At 41.6% G+C, this 19,362-nt stretch overlaps 1 protein-coding gene across 1 annotated transcript; it reads right to left on the bottom strand.

The window, feature by feature from the left end:
* Window positions 1-2,620: 2,620 nt before the first annotated feature.
* Window positions 2,621-19,004, bottom strand: VGLL4 (vestigial-like family member 4). Its single transcript, XM_010080332.1, has 4 exons — window positions 18,910-19,004; window positions 9,657-9,879; window positions 6,358-6,478; window positions 2,621-4,539 (listed from the first exon to the last, which is right to left on the bottom strand). Exons 2-4 carry the CDS (start codon window positions 9,795-9,797, stop codon window positions 4,271-4,273), a joined length of 531 nt encoding a protein of 176 aa, XP_010078634.1. The 5' UTR covers window positions 9,798-9,879; window positions 18,910-19,004; the 3' UTR covers window positions 2,621-4,270.
* Between the last annotated feature and the right edge of the window lie 358 nt (window positions 19,005-19,362).

Below are 19,362 nucleotides of genomic sequence, written 5' to 3'. Positions count from 1 at the left end.
CTTTGTGCAAAACTACTGCTTGCTGCTAATTAGAAAAACCATGTGGTAGGAAAAAAGGTGACTGTATTTTTCCTTTTCCCATGTAGAAAATAGAACTCTCTCTAATTTACCTGAAAGATAGCAATGCTGCTGGTCCTGTTTCATGTAGTCCCCAAAATGTTGATGTAGGGATGACTTTTTCCTAAAAGGAAACCAGCTCCCTGCAGAAAGCAGACTGCGAGGCGTGTGAGGCTTGTTGTAGTTGGCCTCCCTCCCAAGAGCTCTTAAAGCATGTATTTAGGCTTCTTTCCACGGGTATTTAGAGAGGGATGTTTTTCAGATGTGTTAAACTAATCATTCTTGACGTCTTCTCATGGAATCTCCCACCCCCAAAGCAGCCGTTTACTTGAACGGTGTAGATGCATGTCATGCCTACTTCCCAAACCTTGTAGGCACTTCTAGTACAGAATCACAGAATGTTAGAGACTGGAAGGGACCTCTACTCTGCCCTGGTGAGACCGCATCTGGAATATTGTGTCCAGCTCTGGGCCCCTCAGTTCAAGAGGGACAGGGAACTGCTGGAGAGAGTCCAGCACAGAGCCACCAAGATGATGAAGGGAATGGAGCATCTCCCTGCTGAGGAAAGGCTGAGGGAGCTGGGTCTCTTTAGCCTGGAAAAGAGGAGACTGAGGGGTGACCTCATCAATGTTTATAAATATGTAAAGGGTGAGTGTCAGGAGGATGGAGCCAGGCTCTTCTCTGTGACATCCAGTGACAGGACAAGGGGCAATGGGTGCAGCTGGAACATAGGAGGTTCCACTGGAATATGAGAAAAAACTTCTTCCCGGTGAGGGTGACAGAGCACTGGAACAGGCTGCCCAGAGAGGGTGTGGAGTCTCCTTCTCTGGAGACATTCAAAGCCCGCCTGGATGCGTTCTGTGGGATCTGATTTGGGTGTTGGATGGGTTCCTTTTTTAATTTTGGAGACAAGTCTACTATGTTCAGTTGAAATTTATCTGGTTCACCGAACTTTCTGAAAACCAGGTAATTAGAACACTTGTTTTCTAAGGATTAACTGTCTCCAGTCTTCTATTGAAATGCTGCTGACCCCAAACACAAGCCCAGGGATGTCTACATGTGAAACACAGCTGTCTTCTTCAGGGAGTAATTTCTGTTCTCTAGATAAAGCTTGAAGAAGTTGAGGGACAAAACAAAAGAAAATGATGACATTGGCCTTTTCATAAACAGTACAGAAGTGCTTGAGTAGCACATATTTTCCAAAACAGGAAAATACTCCGGAGCTGCTGCTGGTGAGCTGCATGAGGACCAGGAGCAGCTGCTACCGCCCCGTATGGAGAGCAGTCCTGGGCGCTCACTCCTGCTCAGCGGGACTGCTGCCAGCCTGCGCTCAGCAGCCGGAGATGTCCTCCTAAAGCCAGGGCATTTCTGTCCATCTCCGCTAGGGCAGCAACAGGTTCTCACTGCAGTTGTGAAGACTGGTTTTGACAAACTCCTGAACTTGTAGGGGAAAAAAACCCAACAGCCTGTTGCTGTGCCAGCCCCTTTGGGGGTAACACTCCCCAGCAAAGTGGGTTTCCTCAGAAGGAAAACACAACATCAACAGTGGTGTGCTTCTGCTTCCAGCTCAGCAGGTACAGACACCAACCTCCTCTCTGCCCAAGCGATACAGAAGAGCGTGTACACACCTGTGATTTAAGAGCACTTTATTGTTCTTTAAGGCTACTTTTAAGTACAAAAAAAAAAAAAAAAAAAAAAAGATGGCCTGCCAAACCTTTTTTTTTTCCAGGTGAAACAAGGCCACAAAAGAATGGTATATTACAGATTTACAAACACAGAGAGAATCTTTCAAACTGAACTGTAGATAACCTGGCTCTGTGAAGAAACTTCACCACGTCTCATGATGGTGAGTTCAGTTTAGTTTCCTTCCACCTCCCCCCCACCCTTTGGCTTTTGTGACATTATTGTGTCTAATATATGTTTTACTGGACATATCACATTAAATCTTTATTATTGCCCTCAAATCCATTTACCTATCTCAGATAAGTAAATGTAACCTTGTAAAACAGCTCTTATTGAAAATATTACCTTTAAAAACATTATCTTATTTGTGTCTACAAAGAAATATAGGAGTCACATTTTCCACAGAGTCCATCTACAGTATTAGTATTTTACTGTTACAATGCTCAGTAGCCTGTAGCAATAACAAACTAGTGGCTATTAATGCTAATGCAGTGTTCTCATAGAATAACTGTGTTCCTGCACTTTTACTGTATTACAGACAAATCTACAACAAAAAAAAAAGATCAACTTTTTTCTCCAAACAAAAAATGAATGATTACAATAAAGGAAAGGGAAAAATTAAATAGCTACATATCATTAACAAATTAATTGTTCCTCAAAAAATACCTACAAATTTCTCTGTACATTCTTTACGCACAGCGTAACGATGGTCTTAAAGTTACCTATATAAAAAAGTGTTCTTTTAACAATCATCTTCCTACAGAGAGTAGGGTACTGAATGCCAAAGCAAGTAAGCGTTGACTACCCAGTAAGATGGTAGTGAAATGTGTAAAACTGGGGGCTTAGGTGAAAAGGTTTTTTTTTATTTTTTATTTTTTATTTTTTTAAAGAAAATTGAGCAGCTACCTTCTCAACAAGAGTAAGAACCAATCTCCCGATGTCTTTCTACCCTGCACCTTTTCCAAATTAAATAGCTTAACTTTAAAAAAACAACATAAAATAAAAGCCACAATGGACCCAATACTGTAACATAGTCCATAATACATCACGTGTAGTTCATCCTCCAGCTAGTTCTAACCTTCTACACTGAACCAATCGTGTCAGGTAACCCAGTATAAAAAAGCGCCCTAGTTGCAACTGTACTGGGAAGATGGAATGTACGGGGGAGAGTAGTTACACTTAACAAGAAGAGAAGCTCTTAGTACTAGCACAGCTGTGGTTTTATGCCTGCCTCTATTGCCTAATCTCTAGTTAGTAGCTATTAATATAGCAAATGATAATAAATGCAATAATACCTGTATAAAGTTTGCTAATGGAGGAATGTATGCTGCAACTTGGCATAGGTTTATGAATAAGCTTAAAAAAATTAAAGAGCATATTTCACAAACTGTAACAATCTGTTGTCCAGCCAAGATACGTAACGGTAGCAGTTTCTGCAGCTAGTTAAGGGTGGATTACACAGACTTAGTTTTAGGAAGCAAATTCCTGTTAAGCAGACAGTGCTGCAGACAGAAACAATTACTCAGTCATGCGCAAAGCTATAGCATCCTGTACCACGCATCATATAGCTCTAAACTGCGTTGTTTGCGGCCTGTCCTGAGGCTGTCCTCGTTTGCTGGCTGCTACTAAAGTGAATATCAAATACAAATATCATAGAGTACAACTGTACCAGCAGTAAGTATATCTAGGATTGTTACTGACAAAAATAAACTAATTCTGAAGAAAAGCTAATAAGTATTATGATTCTTACTGTCTATACATTAATAGATACCAGCTATTTTTCATAAAACATGCATCGTTAAGCACTATTGAACCCTCCAACCTCAGCTCTATTCTAACAAACTGCAGTGTTTAGGAAAAAATGCCCGTGTTCTGTAAATTATGCAGTCCAGTTGCAAGCACTAAGCACCTGAAATCTAAAGAGAGAAAGACCTATAACCTGTATGAGACTTCCCCTTCCAAAGCTGTTTTGCTTTAAGAAAAATCAAACTGATAGAAATGTCATCCTTAAACCCTTTTTTCAGCAGTTTGCCCTCAAAATATTAGCATCTTCCAGAAAGTTGCTATGCAACTTCAGTCCTCCTCCAATAGTGCAAATCATACATGACAGTTCTTTTCAAGTATATACATACAAAAGTACTTCACAGAGGGAAAAAAAAAAAAAAAAAAAGGCAATGCAAGCAAACCAGACAAATTCTAGTCTCAAGAAGCTAATAAAGGCAAAAAGCATTTGGGTCAACCAACTAAGTGTCATGGCTTTTGTGGATTAGCGTGCATTATTTTTTTTAAGGGGCAGCAGATTTGCATCAGAGGTTTCTTTGGTAATTGAGGCAGGAAAAAAGGATGCTACATCGTATGAATCTTTATGAAATAGTTCCTGCTATTGTCTTTAAGGGCACCCTTTCACAAATAAAAAAGTGAGTACACAAAAACATGTATTGAAAACTAATCTCCCCTCCCCCAACACTATGTAAGCACTGTTCAAAGCTCAGTCAAACCATGCAAATTCACCAGCGTACTGGTCCTCTCTTCATGAGACTACGGAGGGCGAGTGATTATGATTGACCATGTGAGAGGAAGGGGAAGACTGGCCCCGCCGTGACGCAGACTCAGGACTGCTCGAGACTCCGTCCTTCGCAGCTTTAATCTGCAGCCATGTATCCCCAAGTGCTTTGGCAAAGTGGTCATCAACTGATCCTGTGATGGACACCGAGTTTGCCACTGGCTCAGGCTCCTTGTAATTCTTGCCAAGGCTTCGGCGGAAGTGCTCTTCCACCACCGGGTCACAGGCAGTGGTAGCTGGTGGGGAGAGGAGGCAGAAGAGGCGTTATCTCAGTGCAGAATCCTGGCACCCAGTACTGCCTTCAGAACCCGTTTTCTCCCACTTCTCTATCATGTCAGCATAAAGAAAGAGTTCTTTACATCATTATAGACTGGTAGTGAATGGGGTGGGGAAGCACAGGGAAGGATTTAAAATGAAAAAAAGAGATGGAGTCAAACATGTTTGCATTTCTGTGACCTGCACCAGGTAAGCGTTTTACATATAATTACAGTTCTCCCTCAGGCTAGTAACAGCTACAGCTCTGATTCTATGGAAACCCTCTCCCGAAACAATCACACAGAACTCGAATTAAAGATGGAAACAGTTCTTTACAATCACCTCCCAAGCCTGCTGAGACCAGCAGATGGGAGGACACCCCATTCTCAATGATAGCATGCCAAAAGCTGATTCCAGGCTTTCATCTTACTTGACATACTTGTGCCAGGAACCAGCCACAGAATTGCTACCTCTGCCTTAGGTACTGTGAGCGCTGAAATGGCATCATACTACTACAAGAGGAACAAAGAACCTTAAAAACCAGGTTTTGAATGAAGATACTAAAAATTCCTCAGACCAAAGATGAGAGAGTTGCAGTTTTACAATTTAGAAACAGTATCTGTGTGTCCAAGTGAGACTTATCTTTCAAAAATACTTAAAACTGTCAGGATCAACACCACTGTCCTTCATGCTATAGAAAGGCTTGATTGATCCTAAAATAAATGTGTCATGCACAAAGACCTCTTCAAGTGACAAGTATGTTCTGAAAACATTTACAACTCTTGCAAAGCCCATGTAAATATAGCCGGGGTCTCAATGAAGCAGCTCTCCTTAGACAAGTAACAGCACTCTTCTAGAAAAATTCCAACATCTTAGGTCTATAACTACTGACTTCTCTAAAAGTGCAGTATATCTTCCAGGGTCTCACTTGAGCTTCTAATTCCAGTTTTCAGCAAGACACTGATCTGTATATATGATACATAACAATCATTATCATCATCATCTTAGTATTGACTTTCAGGTTCCTACCCACGTCACACTGGTACTGTTACACTGACATATTCTGGCTGATGAAGCCTCAGTGCCGTGAACTTTGGGAAATGCTGCGTGTCAAAGCGATGCATCAGCAGGTGTATAACTTGAAATGAAATGGCTGTTTTCCCCTGGTTGCACAGTGAGAGAAAGTGAAGAGAAACATCGGAACGTTTCCCAGTAAGTGCTGCGTGAAAAGATTTCATGAAAAGTACAAATTGCACAGGAGGTAGAATGCTAAAGCTCCCTGGTTGGGTTGCTACAGCAACTGCCCTGCAAAGCTCTTTGTGCTCTCCATGCAGAGAAAGGTGGAGGCTATGTGCTTTGGAAGAGGATTTGTATCTGCAGGAAAAGATTTTCATGACTGCAGATGAATCATAAAAGCCTACTGACTACAGAAAAACTGGGGAAACTACAGCTCCTAAAATAAGAGCAAGGATCTGCTGACCTTGTCTGCTGTTTGTCAGACTAAAATAAACATAATGACTTATTTGTCTGTGTAGGGTGTTTGGTTTTTTTTAAAGCAGCTTTTCAAAACAAGAAAAAAAAGAGCACCTCTCTCCCCCTAATTTTGAATCGGTAGTTTCTACTGTGGCACAGGACTGATGGCTAGAAAGACTGCAGAGGGGATCTGCGCTTACACGTCTCTGGGTAGACAGGATACAAAGAGGTTACTACATCAGTGCCTACACAGCTACGGTCAGCGAGACAATCCTCTCGTCCTCAAATTCTAACCGAGCAGTTAAGAGGGCAGACATGTAACTTACTGCTAGAGGGTCTCCTGTAGGCGGGCATTGCTGACCCGCAGCCACTGTGAGCAATGGGGCAGTGAGAGAGGTTACAGTTCCGGTTGTTCGCAGAAGCACACGTGATTACGGATGGACGGTTCTAATATGGAAGAAAAAAGAAAACTGTCACTCACTAAGGCCATCAGCCACCTTAGCAGAAGTTCTCTGCATCAGCACTTGAGACGTACACTGAACTGAATCCCACCGGTGAAATAACCCACAAACTATCCAATTCAATAACGCGTATCACACCCCAAAACATTGAGCTATTATTTCCTTGCCTGATTAAAAACCAAAACAAAACACATTGTATTTCTATAATGCTCTTAGTTATTTCAGTGGCAAGCAGCCATATAGAAAAAGGGCAGTGTAAAAGCAAATCATTGAAAGCATCACAGTGATTTTACAGTGACTTTCAACTTCACAGGCATTACATATGCAGAACTAAATGTCAACACATTAAATATTTGTTTCATTCTGTGTCCACATATCCTTGTGACTCCAGGACTCGGAAGGGCTTTACAAATTTTACAGGTATTTGTCTTCTTAGTGTTAATCAAGTTTTAATGTTATCATTTTTAATTCAGCAGTGAAGTTTTCCTAGCCTGACAGTCTATATTCCATCCTCCAGCCACAAAACAATAAGCCCGTAAGATGTAAAATATGAAGAGCTCCCGAGTGAGTCTTGTCCACAGGTACTCCTGTTGTAACCAATCTGCCTCTCCAGCACCACTGGAAACATCGGCCTTTTTCATTCCCAACACGTGCAAATTCCCCAAGTGTCTGTTCACATAATCTTAATTCCACAGCGTGTGCTTGGTACAAAGTACAAACATAAACCACTCATCTTAGAGTTGTTCACTATGTGAATGTTACATTGAAACAAGGTCTCCGGAAATGTCCCGGTTTCTCCAGGTGGCTGAAGGGAAATAACACAGGCATTGAACTATTTTTGCTTTGCATCTTTGGTATATTCTATAATGCAAGGAGTCCACTTTGCTACACTCAATGCAAGTTAATTGTTAAATGTCCAAAAGATTAACAGAATTCATGCAATTAACACAGTTTTAATTTCTTGTTCATTTTACGAATCTGTGCAGCAATCCCACAAAATCACATACTTTACCAACCACCATACAAAGTCAACAAGGAAGGAAAGAGTTTTCCTTGTGTAGTGGTACTTTAGGCTACACAGAGTGAGAGCGAGAACAAAGTAAGAGAGATGAGCCTTCAAGGGGAGGTTTAACACTATTTGTCTAGACACAACAGGAATGGTGCTATTTACGTCTTATTTACTTTTTTTACTTTGCTGTCAGGGCAGTTAAGAAAGAAAGTGAAGTATTTGATTTTTCTGTAAGCAGTTCACGTGTGGAAGTATTTATTTTCTTTTTTATAGGGGCCCAGATTTTGTGCATCTGTGAAGCGGTGTTTGAGAAGCGTATACATGCTTACTGCTTCAGAAGGCTCTTCTAGAGATGCAAGAGGTGGGAAGCAGGGAGAGACGTAATAGAAGAGCTCGTCTCAAGAATGCCTGTACCAACACCACAAAGGATCCAAGAGGCAGGATCAGGCACCTGACAGAGTTCTGTGTGTACAGCTGCACTGAGCAGGCTATACATATTTATATGAAAATACTGAGATAAGCTGCGAATTTTGTAACAGTGACTACAGCAGCCGACTAACCCTCTGCTGCCTCAGATAAGAAGGTTCTTTTTTCCCCCCTCTTTATTAGAAACAAAGTCAGATGGAATCCCATTCAACATTTTAAGATTAAAAACAAACCCACAAATCATTAAACTAGGGTTTCTCATTTTTGGTACACCTTTTTCTTTGTATGATTTCTACTCTGGGCTCTTAGCAAGGTCTTACCTCAACATCCTATTTTCCTAAGAAAACAGATTGTAATCTAGCTCAAAATGTCAAAGATAACAATAGAGAGAGGAATCAGCCCAAGTCAAACACACCAGCACAGAGGAGTGTCAGTGGTGCGAGCTGCTAAGCGCAGACGCAGCGGTAACGCTATCAAAGGGCAGCAGTGTCGTCAGTGGAAGCCTGTCCCTTCCTCCTCTGTCATCACCCAACACCGAGAGCAAAGAGGAGCCGTTCTGCACAGAACAATAACTCTGCAATCTGTGTGCCAAATGACTGCAAGATATCAGCAGCAGTAGTGTAAAGCTCAGTGTTTTGGCACAGAAACATGTAAAAGACCAGCGTGCACAGCCAGCCACCGTGAAAAAGCTGTACAGTTGATGTAGCGGCTCCAGTGAAAAGAAGCTTTCATAAATTGCATATGAAAAATCCCAGCCTCTGAAAGATCATCCACTCCAAGTGTTTACCCTCTGCAGGGCATCACAGCTGGGGAGGAAGGAAGGGAGGAAGGACGGAAGGAAGGAAGAGCTTGGGTACACGAGCCAGTTTAATATCTTGACACAACTCAATTATCTTGCTTCATCTCTCCACTTGTGGGAGGGATAAAAAGCAGGTCTGACATACAAGAAAATTTATTGTATAAACTGCATAGAGATGGCTCATCTTCACTAGTGCTGAAGGAAAACAAATCCAATATACAAGATGGCAAGCCAAAAGCCAAACAGCCAAGCAAAACCAAACCAAACCACTCCGGCATATGGAAATAAACTATAATCAAAAATCATTGCTTTGCTTTAGGAAAAGTCATTATGAAGTAGTGATAAAACATTGCTCTGAAGCACACAACGAATACTTTTGGCTGGCTAAAACAACTAAGGCCATTCCAGCTTCTTTCACCTGGAAAACTCAGTGCAGAATTCTCCTTTATGCCCTTTCTGTCTTGTACCTCTTTTTCAGTAGTCCTGGCAGGAGAGAGGCAGGGCAGAGGGGAGGGAAACACGCACTGGTTGGTAAGAGGAGCACAGGTGAACGCCCTGTGAACGCCCTCGCCACCTGGGAACTGCCTCAGGTACTGCCTAGCAGGTACTGGAGCTTAGCTCAGCCACAGACTCTGCATTCCCATTTAAAACACAAGCGCTCGTTCACAAGCTCAGCAAAGCATCAGAAAAAGCACGACTGCCAAGAAATCTGTGACAGATACATTTAAACATCAGCAATTTATTCACATTAAAAACAATGAGTTGTGACATTCATTGTGCATTTTTAACACACATTTTGCCTGAAGAATAGCATTGCCTACCTACTGTAACTCGCAATATGTTCTGCTTACACCCGGGCAGCCCTCATTGTGTCTACAGCAAAGATTCCTACAACCACCCAGTGTTCCTTGTCAGCCCAGAAACCAGTACCTGCTGCCGTTCCACAGAAGTCAGTGTAGGTGTGATGCCAACTGTTCGGGTTGCATCCATGCTGTTTTTGGTCAGTGCTAGAGGTTGATCCATGGTCAAGCTTGGGATTGAGGCGTACATGTGATTGGCGTGAAGGCTCATCGTCGGGGCAGCAGCCCTCTCTATTGGGCTGCGACTCCTCTCTCTGTGCTCCCTCCGGTAATCTCCATTGGCAGTCTTGTTTCTAGTACATGAAAGAAAAAAAAGGTCAAAGGCCTGACGATTGTTACAAGCTATGATGAGATACGCAACGTTAAATCCCCTTAAGAAACACGAGGCAATGCAGTTTGCTTGGTTTGTGAGGAGGGGCAGAGAACCCTGGGGAGGTATCCCTGATCTAGCCAGCCACTTCCCGGCAAGGATAAGCCAACGATTTACATTTGCAAGCTCTGGCAACCAACAGTTTTCTTCAGCCTCGAATTTCTTCCGATACTCACCTAAATGCACCAAGTTAAAGTAACAACTGATCATGATTTGTTAAGATCAGACACCTCCTCACTTAACGTACTATTGATCTCGCTCTGCCTCCTAACACTGCAATATTCTCTAAGCTTTGCTGGAGCCCAAGGAAAGTTTATTTTACTCAAAAGACATGGCTGATATCAGCAAAACGCAGTGAGTCAAGGCAGGAAGCAAAATGTTCAGAGTAGAAAATGAAGGAAAAGCAACTACACTGCACTTAGAATCATTTAATTACAACTCTTCTTTATAAGAGTAATTTCAAACTACTACTGAACGGTAAATCTCAGTAGATGTACTCACATGATTAGCCCATCATTCACTGCAATTAAAATAATACTGATTTTGTACTTAGGTATGAGCTATTTCAGTTTCCATACAGCAATATAATCATCATTAAAGGGGAAGCAGTAAATCAAAAGCAAGGTATTTAATTCTTACTGGTGAAGGTTCATAACGTAAGCATGGGGTGACTGGCATTCTGGAACATACCAGTATGGTACTGGTAAGAGTGAACACACAGCAGTACCTCCTGCCTCTGTGTCAGTCTGCCTGTCACAGCAGAAAGGTCTAGAGGAGAAAGCTGGTTCTATGGAAAATACAGTCTGTCTTTGGCAGGCTCCTGAAGGAATAGTGCAGTGTCCTACATGTCCTGTGTGTTAAGTGGGCAAAATCCATTTACAAGGGGTTCCCCCCTACTTTTAAAAGCATACCATGGCAAATTAATATGCAGGAGCAACCTTTAAAAATGCTCTGATGAAGATTGGGGAGGGACAGAAAAGGAAGAGAAAAATGATTTCTGTAATGCTAAAAAGTAAAATGTACTAACAGTATTCAACACTGAAATAAGTTACAGTGCCAAGAAGCTACTGCCTATTTCAACATCTAAGAAAGTCTCTTGAAAAGCAATGCTAACAGCTGAAGGGAAAAAGAAAACCCTGCCAACACAAGAAAACAAGGAGCCCCAAATCTTATCAACGAGAATACTACAGAAGAAACTTGCAGGTTTCAAGTTCACGCCCTGCCCCTAACCCTACGCAGCCGTGCCGCAGGGAGATCCTGAACTCCCACAGTGGGTGTGTGGGGATGCTCTGCTGCAGGCCTGCCCCGGGAGGCAGGGGTGCTCGCCTGGTGCACAGCATCTGTTTAAGCGCCTTTTGAAACCATGTAAACTTTTAGCCTCAACAGCATCCCGTGGCAATGGATTCCACAGATTAAATTACATCCTCTGTTAAGTACCTTTTCTTATGTGCTCTTTTTGTTTATTTTTAACTTAAAATCTAATGGCTTGGTCTTCTGTTGCCCTAGTTCTCGCATCAGGAGAGAGAGAAAGCCATCACTGCCTGCTTATCATCTTCATGCCACTCCTGAGCTCATCCTTCTGTTTAACAACTCTTTTTCTCCAGGGTATTACTTTCTTCTGATAAAACCTGGTCCCACACCTTTGTCATCCTTGTGGCCCCTCTTATGTCAGAGCCAGAAAAGCTATCATCTGTCTTGAGGGCCCAGATCTTTGCTGTATTCAGAACAGGACCTTTGCTGAAATAATCACAAGTCTCCAGTGCTATTCTTCAGCCTGCTGGAGAGTCACTTGGCTAAGTCAGAAATCTGCTATTGCTGCCTGAATCAAAACTCATTTATCACAGTACAAGGTAGGGTTAACATGATACAGGCAACCAGTGACTGGAGAGCCTCAGGACAAGGCTCATCTTGGTGCCAAATTCCCCTGACAGCCTTAGGAGGGAACAGCCAGCAGAGTATCAACACAATTTGTAACCCTTCGGATCCCCCCCCCTGCCCTCCCCGCCTATCGCTTGTCCCTTTAACTAATTACCAATTAGTAGTTGCAGATTAGCAGAATCCACCATAAAATCTAACTAACCTTTTAGGTTTCACAGCTGGTGCTCAAGATATTCTCTGAAAACCATGTGTTTCTTCAATCCTTCTTTGCAGGCCAGACTTAGAGACAATAAAGCAGCACACAAACCACCAGGAAACGCATTCTCACAGTGCGACGTTTCAGTCTTTTGCCAGCTTTGGTACCATTTCAATTCACGAGACTACTTTGCAGCCTCACCATTCAGGAGAGAGAAGTTCAAATGGCATTGCTCTGAGCTCATGGCTGGTGCAAATGTGTGACTCAACGGCAACACAACAGACTCTATATTTAAAGTACAGTAGCCTCGTCTTGAATTGCAGCACGGAACCAGCCACCCAACACACCAAACCAATCCTCACCACCCCCGAGGACACGAGCATGCAACTTCACAAACAGCGCGCTGCTGGGAAATAATACATGAAAAGACACTGCTGAAATCATTGTTCAAGTTGTTTGTTCAAGGCTCATTCTTCTTGCTGCAATGCAGCATCTTTGGTGGCTGCAACGTCTTGAATTGCAGCACGGAACCAGCCACCCAACACACCAAACCAATCCTCACCACCCCCGAGGACACGAGCATGCAACTTCACAAACAGCGCGCTGCTGGGAAATAATACATGAAAAGACACTGCTGAAATCATTGTTCAAGTTGTTTGTTCAAGGCTCATTCTTCTTGCTGCAATGCAGCATCTTTGGTGGCTGCAAGGGAAAACCTTACTTTTCAACTCAATATTATCTGGTCTGCTGCAATGTAAATAGCCATTTGGAGGCTGCAAAACCACACACAGCTCCAGTGGATTCCTACTTTTAATTGCCTCAAAGGAAAAAAGAATTCCTGTACAGAATAATTGTACTTTGTTTTAATAAGCACAAACTTATTTTCAAAGGAAAAACTTTGTTTCCTCCACCTAAAATACCTGTTAAATGAAACAAAAAAATGTAGATACACCAGTTGTTTGGTTTTTTTTTTTTTTTCTTAGAACTGGGATTTCAACAACTTAGTGTTGCATCGGGGGGGCAGGGGGGCAGGGGGGGGAGACCGCTCAAGTGATCAGTGATGAACAAATGTACCGAATTCCCAAGCAACAAAAAAATTTCCATTTTACACAACAGTGCCTATTTCACTCATCCTCACTTTAAACAAGAAGTCACAGCCCTAAGTATTGGTGAACTGATAGTTTTGCTGCCAACAAAAATAAATACTGAACTTTTCTGCAAAGATTTTTGGAAGAAGGCACCAAGAAACTGGGAAATGGGATCAGTCTGACGCCAGGAAGCACAGCACAGTAGGCAGACCTTCCCCAAAGATACCTAAAACTATTGAGTTATCTCAGCAATCTCAGCAGACCACACCCTAGCCCTTTCTGGAGGCAAATTATTCCCTCTTCCTAAATTAGAACAACAACTCTTCCAGGCAGGGAAGAGTTTATACTGTGCTCCTCTGAAATCCTCCCTTCAATTCATCTACCTTCAACTATACAGTCTTGGCAAACAATGAAATATACCTGAAGCTTCTGCCTCCACATCAGATACTTTTTTTTCTGAGCCCAGCTGAGAATTTTACAGCAGCGTGTAGAATAGTAACATGATAGCTCTGCCCTTGTGAAAATATACCAGCACTTCTGAGTCCCTCCTATTTAAATATAAATAGCAAATCCTACAGACATCTGACTCCACTTGTGAAGCAATTGTACATAGTTATTTATAAGAGTATTCATCAACTTCATATGATTAAATAATTTTAGTTTAAAATGTAACTTTAAAAGCAATTTTCTGTTAGAAACTGAAAGTGTGTTACATTTTTAAATTATTAGAGAAGTTATTCTTGTTTCGATATTAGATGCTTTGAAGGGCAATCAAAATCACACGTGTTTGAAGATAATTATATTCCACATGCACTGAACAAGTACAGAGATGCACCTCTTAGCTGAAACATAAGGGCAGAAAATTACAAAGAAGGCTTTCTGACCATGTTTGAAAAGTAATTTAAAAATACATACTACAAATAATTCCAGCTGTCCAAACAGCTTTACCATCCCCCTACTCCTCTGTGCCTTAAAAATCAGCATATGTACCTCTGGACTCCATCTTCAGCTGTGAATATGCCAGTGCATCTCCACTGGCTGAAAAAATAGCCAGCAATGAATATCGGCGAGAACCCGAGCAAACATCTGGCAGCGGGATGCTATTACATCAGCCATACCCATCACCCCTACTTCCCCTTCTAACAGAGGTATTCAAGCTGCTTGCAGGTTTGTTTTACCAAAATTATACATGATTCCAACCTTAAATTAATTTCTGCAACACTTGAAAAAACAGACATTGTTTTCCATGTTTCTCCCCAATGAATCATAACCCAGGCTCCGGCACTTACCAAGCATCATGTGCTCGGATGGATGTCATACCAAAACCACACACATCCTGACTCTCAGCTGAAAGTCTGCTTCACTTTGCTTCTAAATAATGTTTGTTAATTGAAAGCAATGTTTCAGGCCTCCTCAGCAACCAGTTCCAAGGTAACTAAAATGCATTGTTCTTAACTTTTTGTTGTTGTTGTTGTTGTACAACCCTTAAATGCGGCTGTTCTGTTCGCTGGCACAGAGTGGCGGTAATTCACACTCATCCTACAGGAACAGCCTAACTCTGCCAACTGCTTAAGGAAAAGGAAAAAAAAGAGGCCCACCGAAGGGGACAGCTTTGCCTGCACTCACTTCCAGCCTGCAGATCGTTCAGGAACAGATGCCAAAAGTATTACTGTACCTCCCAGTGAAGAAATCACAGACGTTTCACACTCCCTTTGGCAGAAACAGAGCTCTAACTTGAAATGGCTGTACTGCAGGAGGGGGTTTCGCTTGCAGAAAGAACAAGTATCCACTTACAGCACCTTTTAATGATCATGTAAGATGTTTTTCTTTATACAAACACAATCCATACTACTGCTCAGAGTAAACTTTCATTTGCGTAACCTAATTCAAATACGATTTTAATATTTTCAGCATCTTTATAATATTAGTTTTCTAACATCTTTTACTGTATTTATTCACAAACCCTTAAGTCTGAAAGAGGACAGCTGCTTTTGTTAACAACTACTGAAGGATTTATAATCCTCTGATATAAAGTATCTTCTCCACATGATGGAGATGATTTCCTGCAAAAGTATCTACTTGCATACATTAATTCTGTTACTGTGAGGTGGGAAAACAAGAATTTAAGGTGATATTTGAAAGACAATTACATATATCCAGAAGGAAAAATCCTAAATTTCACCTACTCAGGATTTTTTAAGCAATCCAAATTCACTAAAAAAAACCCAACAAACAAAACCTGAAATATTAGCAGTTTACTCTTTGAGTGTCAGCCAATTATCTGAAGAATTCATAACATGAAAAAAATACTCCAGACAGCCCAATACACTCTACAAACCACATCTACTGTGAATGGCTGCTCCCTAAATACATGGCCCTTTTTCGTCTTGTCATCCCATTTTATTAGCTTCTTCTTCCCTGTGACTTTGAGTAGCCTTCTCCTTTTATGGCTTGGTACTCCATCCCAAAAAAAGCTTTCAAGTACTCAACTTGCAAGAGATGATTGTTTTTGCAAGAATCACTTCCTCCACAGAATCTGGCTATCTGGACATGGTTTCCTGAGGAAGATAAAGAAGGCCCCCCACCCCTTCCCTGCTCTGCCCTTGCTGGGGTTTAAACATCATCTGTGCAGTATATTCCCCCCCGCAGGAAATCCTTTGGACAAACCAAAGGTCGTGTTCAGACCAAGGCACAGCTAAAGCTGATGACTGCTCTTCCATTAAAGCCTTTCTCGAAGCGGCACCACAGCAGCCCTGGCTCCTGCAGTGGCTCTGGAGGCCTCCACAACAGCAGGCTGCTTGCCAGCCGGCTACAAAGGGTTTCTGTAACCCAGTCTGGAGCTGGCAAATCCTCCCAGTTCTGCCCCCATTCCAGTGCAGTTAACAAGGAAAGAGGGAGGTGGATAAGTCCTTACTTGCTGCCTCAGGCTAGAAACAAGGCAGCAAAGGCACCCAGGATTTTAAGCACTGCCTCAAAGCTTCTCCAGCCACCAGTAATTAAAACTAACTCTTCCCAGAAAAGAGTTTTTGTTTTTTTTCCATTTTTCAACTGGAGCACCAGGCCCGTTTGGAGAATTAAGCATCATATTTACACAAGTTCTTTCTGAGTCAGAAGTACCCATGTACCAACCGTACCTGTTTTTCCCTGCTCTCCCTGCTCCTCTCTAATCAGAATTCTGGAGTTCCTTCCCTTAAAAATTCCAATTAATGAAAAATTTTTTCTGGCTTAGTGCTACAGCCAATGGAAAGACCTTTGAGATGAGAAGTCAAAATAAAAACACTGAAAACATACTAACAAGAAAGAGGATAATCTTACATATAAACAAACATAGGTCAGGCTTTACATATTTATCCACACCAAAACAAGATCTTCAGAGATAAAATCTGGGACCAGATAGTTACTTGCAAACGCAATCAACCAAGAGAGCAGATTTCACAGTAAAAGAAATAAATGAATAATAAGCTGTGAAATGCATAAAGGAGCGTCCCATTACTGCCTTCCTGCACCAAGCAAAAATATTCAGATACAGAAGAGCTTCCCTTCCTGACGGCTTAGTGTTCACAAGTATGAAAGAATGCAAGAGAACCGCATGATGTAAGACTTTAGTCAAAAGCCAAACCCACAAAACTGAAATCCAGTGTACAGTAAAATCAATTAACACAATCTCAGATCCTACTTACTCTTCTCACTGGAATTTTTTTTTTTACTGTTTAGCCATCCTTGCTCCAACACTCCTAGGATTGTTTTAAAAGGTAGCACTGGTTGCTTTCTAATGGCAATCACTCATTCCATCTGTAAGTAAAACTCTGGGATTTATTAAATGAAAAATTACATCACTGCTGGAACACATGCATACACACACAATCCAGAAATGGTGACAAAGTTACTGCACTGCAATAGATACAGACTGCAGGTTACCTGTAAAAATCAAAGCCTGTAATTCAACTTAAAAAACAAAAACAAAACCAAAAACAAAACAAAACAAAAAATTACCCCAGAACCTGTGCTCACCCCCTGACTGCTGTGCTCTGTACTTCTACTGCCAGCTCACTCAACTCCAAACCTCCTACATTTAGGCTCTCATTTTGTGTGGTGCACCTGATGGCTCATGTTAAACTACCACAATTTTTTTAAGAGGTTTTATGTGAGACCATACCAGAGACGTAAACAACAAAATGTTAACATGTAACAAATATCTGGAAAAAATCTGAAATGGAAAGTGATCTCATCAATTCTGCTGAAGTAACAGTAAGTATGAATTAGTCTGTTAGAAAAATTAAATCTTTTTTTTTTTTTTAAATCACTAATGGCTCAAAATGTGGAGCCAGAACAATAGAAAGTTCCAGCATTTCTGTATCACCACAATAGCAAGTGCCTAGGTATAACTGGACATTGCACTAACTATAAAAAGTTTCCTAAAATGCACTATGATTTCTGGAGCGTAAACATGAGCCCATTTTTCCTCCTGCAAGTTGTGTTTAACTGTATCTAGATGGAAACCAGCAGCTGAGTATAACTCCCATCAGCTCTGACTTAGCTTTCAAGGACTGAGGACAAAAAAATATTCAGCCTCCTGCCCATCTCATTGGCCAAAGAGGAGAAACCTTCTGGTCCTCCAACCAGCATCACTGGTTTCCCCTGTTCTAACTCCCGTCTAACAGCTGCCAGAGGAACAGCACATTTCTTGGAAAGGAGACAGAAGTAGTAACCAAACCTTTAAGATTTATCAGACTCAGCCACCTCCCCATAACCCTCTCTTCAAAGAACAACAGGCCTTTGAAAAACCTGCACAACCCACTGGAAAAATGCCTAAGTGAAGAACTATTTCTGCCAACTGTGAAGACTAAAAGACAGAAGATGTGAACGTTTCAGAAGCTGAAAAGGGGTCTGCAGAGGATGCAGTCTGTCTTTAGAAGACGCTGCTACTACAGTTACAGAGAGCGCTTTTTGTGGAAGCTAGCTGCAGTAGAACTGCAAAACTCAGACATATCAACACTCAATCCTATGGTTGCCAGTCAGGACCCAGAACTAAAGCTTCATTTCTAGCTGAAAAGTAAACTATACAGGAGTCAGCATAGTATCTGGGGTGCCTGAAGGCACAATAACCTTATTCTGAGAAAGTCAAATGAAGCCAGTGAAATAGAGCAGAGCCTGCCAATGTTGACAGCTGGAGAGCAAGTCAGGCTACTGCACATGTTGGGAGGAACAGAACATGAAGTGGAAAGGCAGGTCACCACTGGAATGGACACTGAGAGTATCTGTGCAGAAGTCTGAACTGTTTCATGCCCGTAAGGCACTTTGAATGCTTGGAGGGGAAAAACATCCAGAAAAGCAAACGATAAAAGATGAGGTTAAAGGGACACTCCAAACTTTCCCCAGAATTTCTAACAAGTGGGAAGTCTGACAGTATAAGGAAAGAGCAACGAGGCTTCCATGAACACAGCTGGAAGGTCAGAGGGGTTACTGGAAAGATTCAGAGGCAGCTGTAAAATGATTAATTTGTACCCAACTGCAATGCCCACCCAAACACCTCTGGCAGACATTTCCTCTTCTGTTCTACCAATTCATGTGCTGGGTCACACGCAGCTTTTATAATTCAGCCATATTAACATCCTTTTGAAGTTAAACTTGGCACATGCAACAAACCTTTTATACTGAGTCACTGGAAAATACAGTAAATACTATTTATGATCATACAGAGAAAACTACGGGCAAATGTCAAGAGAAAGCTTGCAAATAAAATAGACACAGCAGTGGGTCATGTCCTAGTGCAACAAGATTAACCACATACATGTGTGCTCAATACTGCCAGGGTACATCAGTCTGTTCTGCAGGCTCTGGGAAAACTTGGTGGTGTTGAAACTCAGTGGTGAAACTGTGCAGAACTGTTAGAAGAGATAAAAAACGGCAGTTACATTTTCTTATAATATTTTCTGGGTAGTTCCTTACAATATTTTCTACTTTTCAATTTGGAGAAAATAGTTTCATTCACCACTCAATGTCTGTCACGGAACTATTTTTGTAAAAGTGAGTACCAGATTAAGTCAATCTGTGAATCCCAAATTCTCAAAAGTTTATGGGATTTTATTTAGTTTAACCACCTCAAAGACTGCATCAGGTAGAATCTTACGGTAGAGGAGCAGATTAATAATTTTCTTCAAATAGATGACGTAGGGAGCAAAATATGAACAACAGAAGAATGGCAAGTTTATTTATTAAGATCTTTAAAACACAAGCCAGTCTC

Source organism: Pterocles gutturalis, unplaced genomic scaffold (genome assembly GCF_000699245.1).
Source record: "Pterocles gutturalis isolate BGI_N339 unplaced genomic scaffold, ASM69924v1 scaffold12791, whole genome shotgun sequence".
Lineage (NCBI taxonomy): Eukaryota > Metazoa > Chordata > Aves > Pterocliformes > Pteroclidae > Pterocles > Pterocles gutturalis.
The sequence above is the reverse complement of the archived record's forward strand: the minus strand, read 5'-3'. Positions and strand labels throughout refer to the sequence as shown.

Coding starts and splice junctions, on each gene's coding strand:
- VGLL4 (XM_010080332.1), bottom strand. CDS start 9,797: ATGAGCCTTCACGCCAATCACATGTACGCCTCAATCCCAAGCTTGACC. Junction 6,479..9,656: donor CTTCTGTGGAACGGCAGCAG/GTACTGGTTTCT, acceptor CTTCCATATTAG/AACCGTCCATCCGTAATCAC. Junction 4,540..6,357: donor CTACAGGAGACCCTCTAGCA/GTAAGTTACATG, acceptor TCTCCCCACCAG/CTACCACTGCCTGTGACCCG.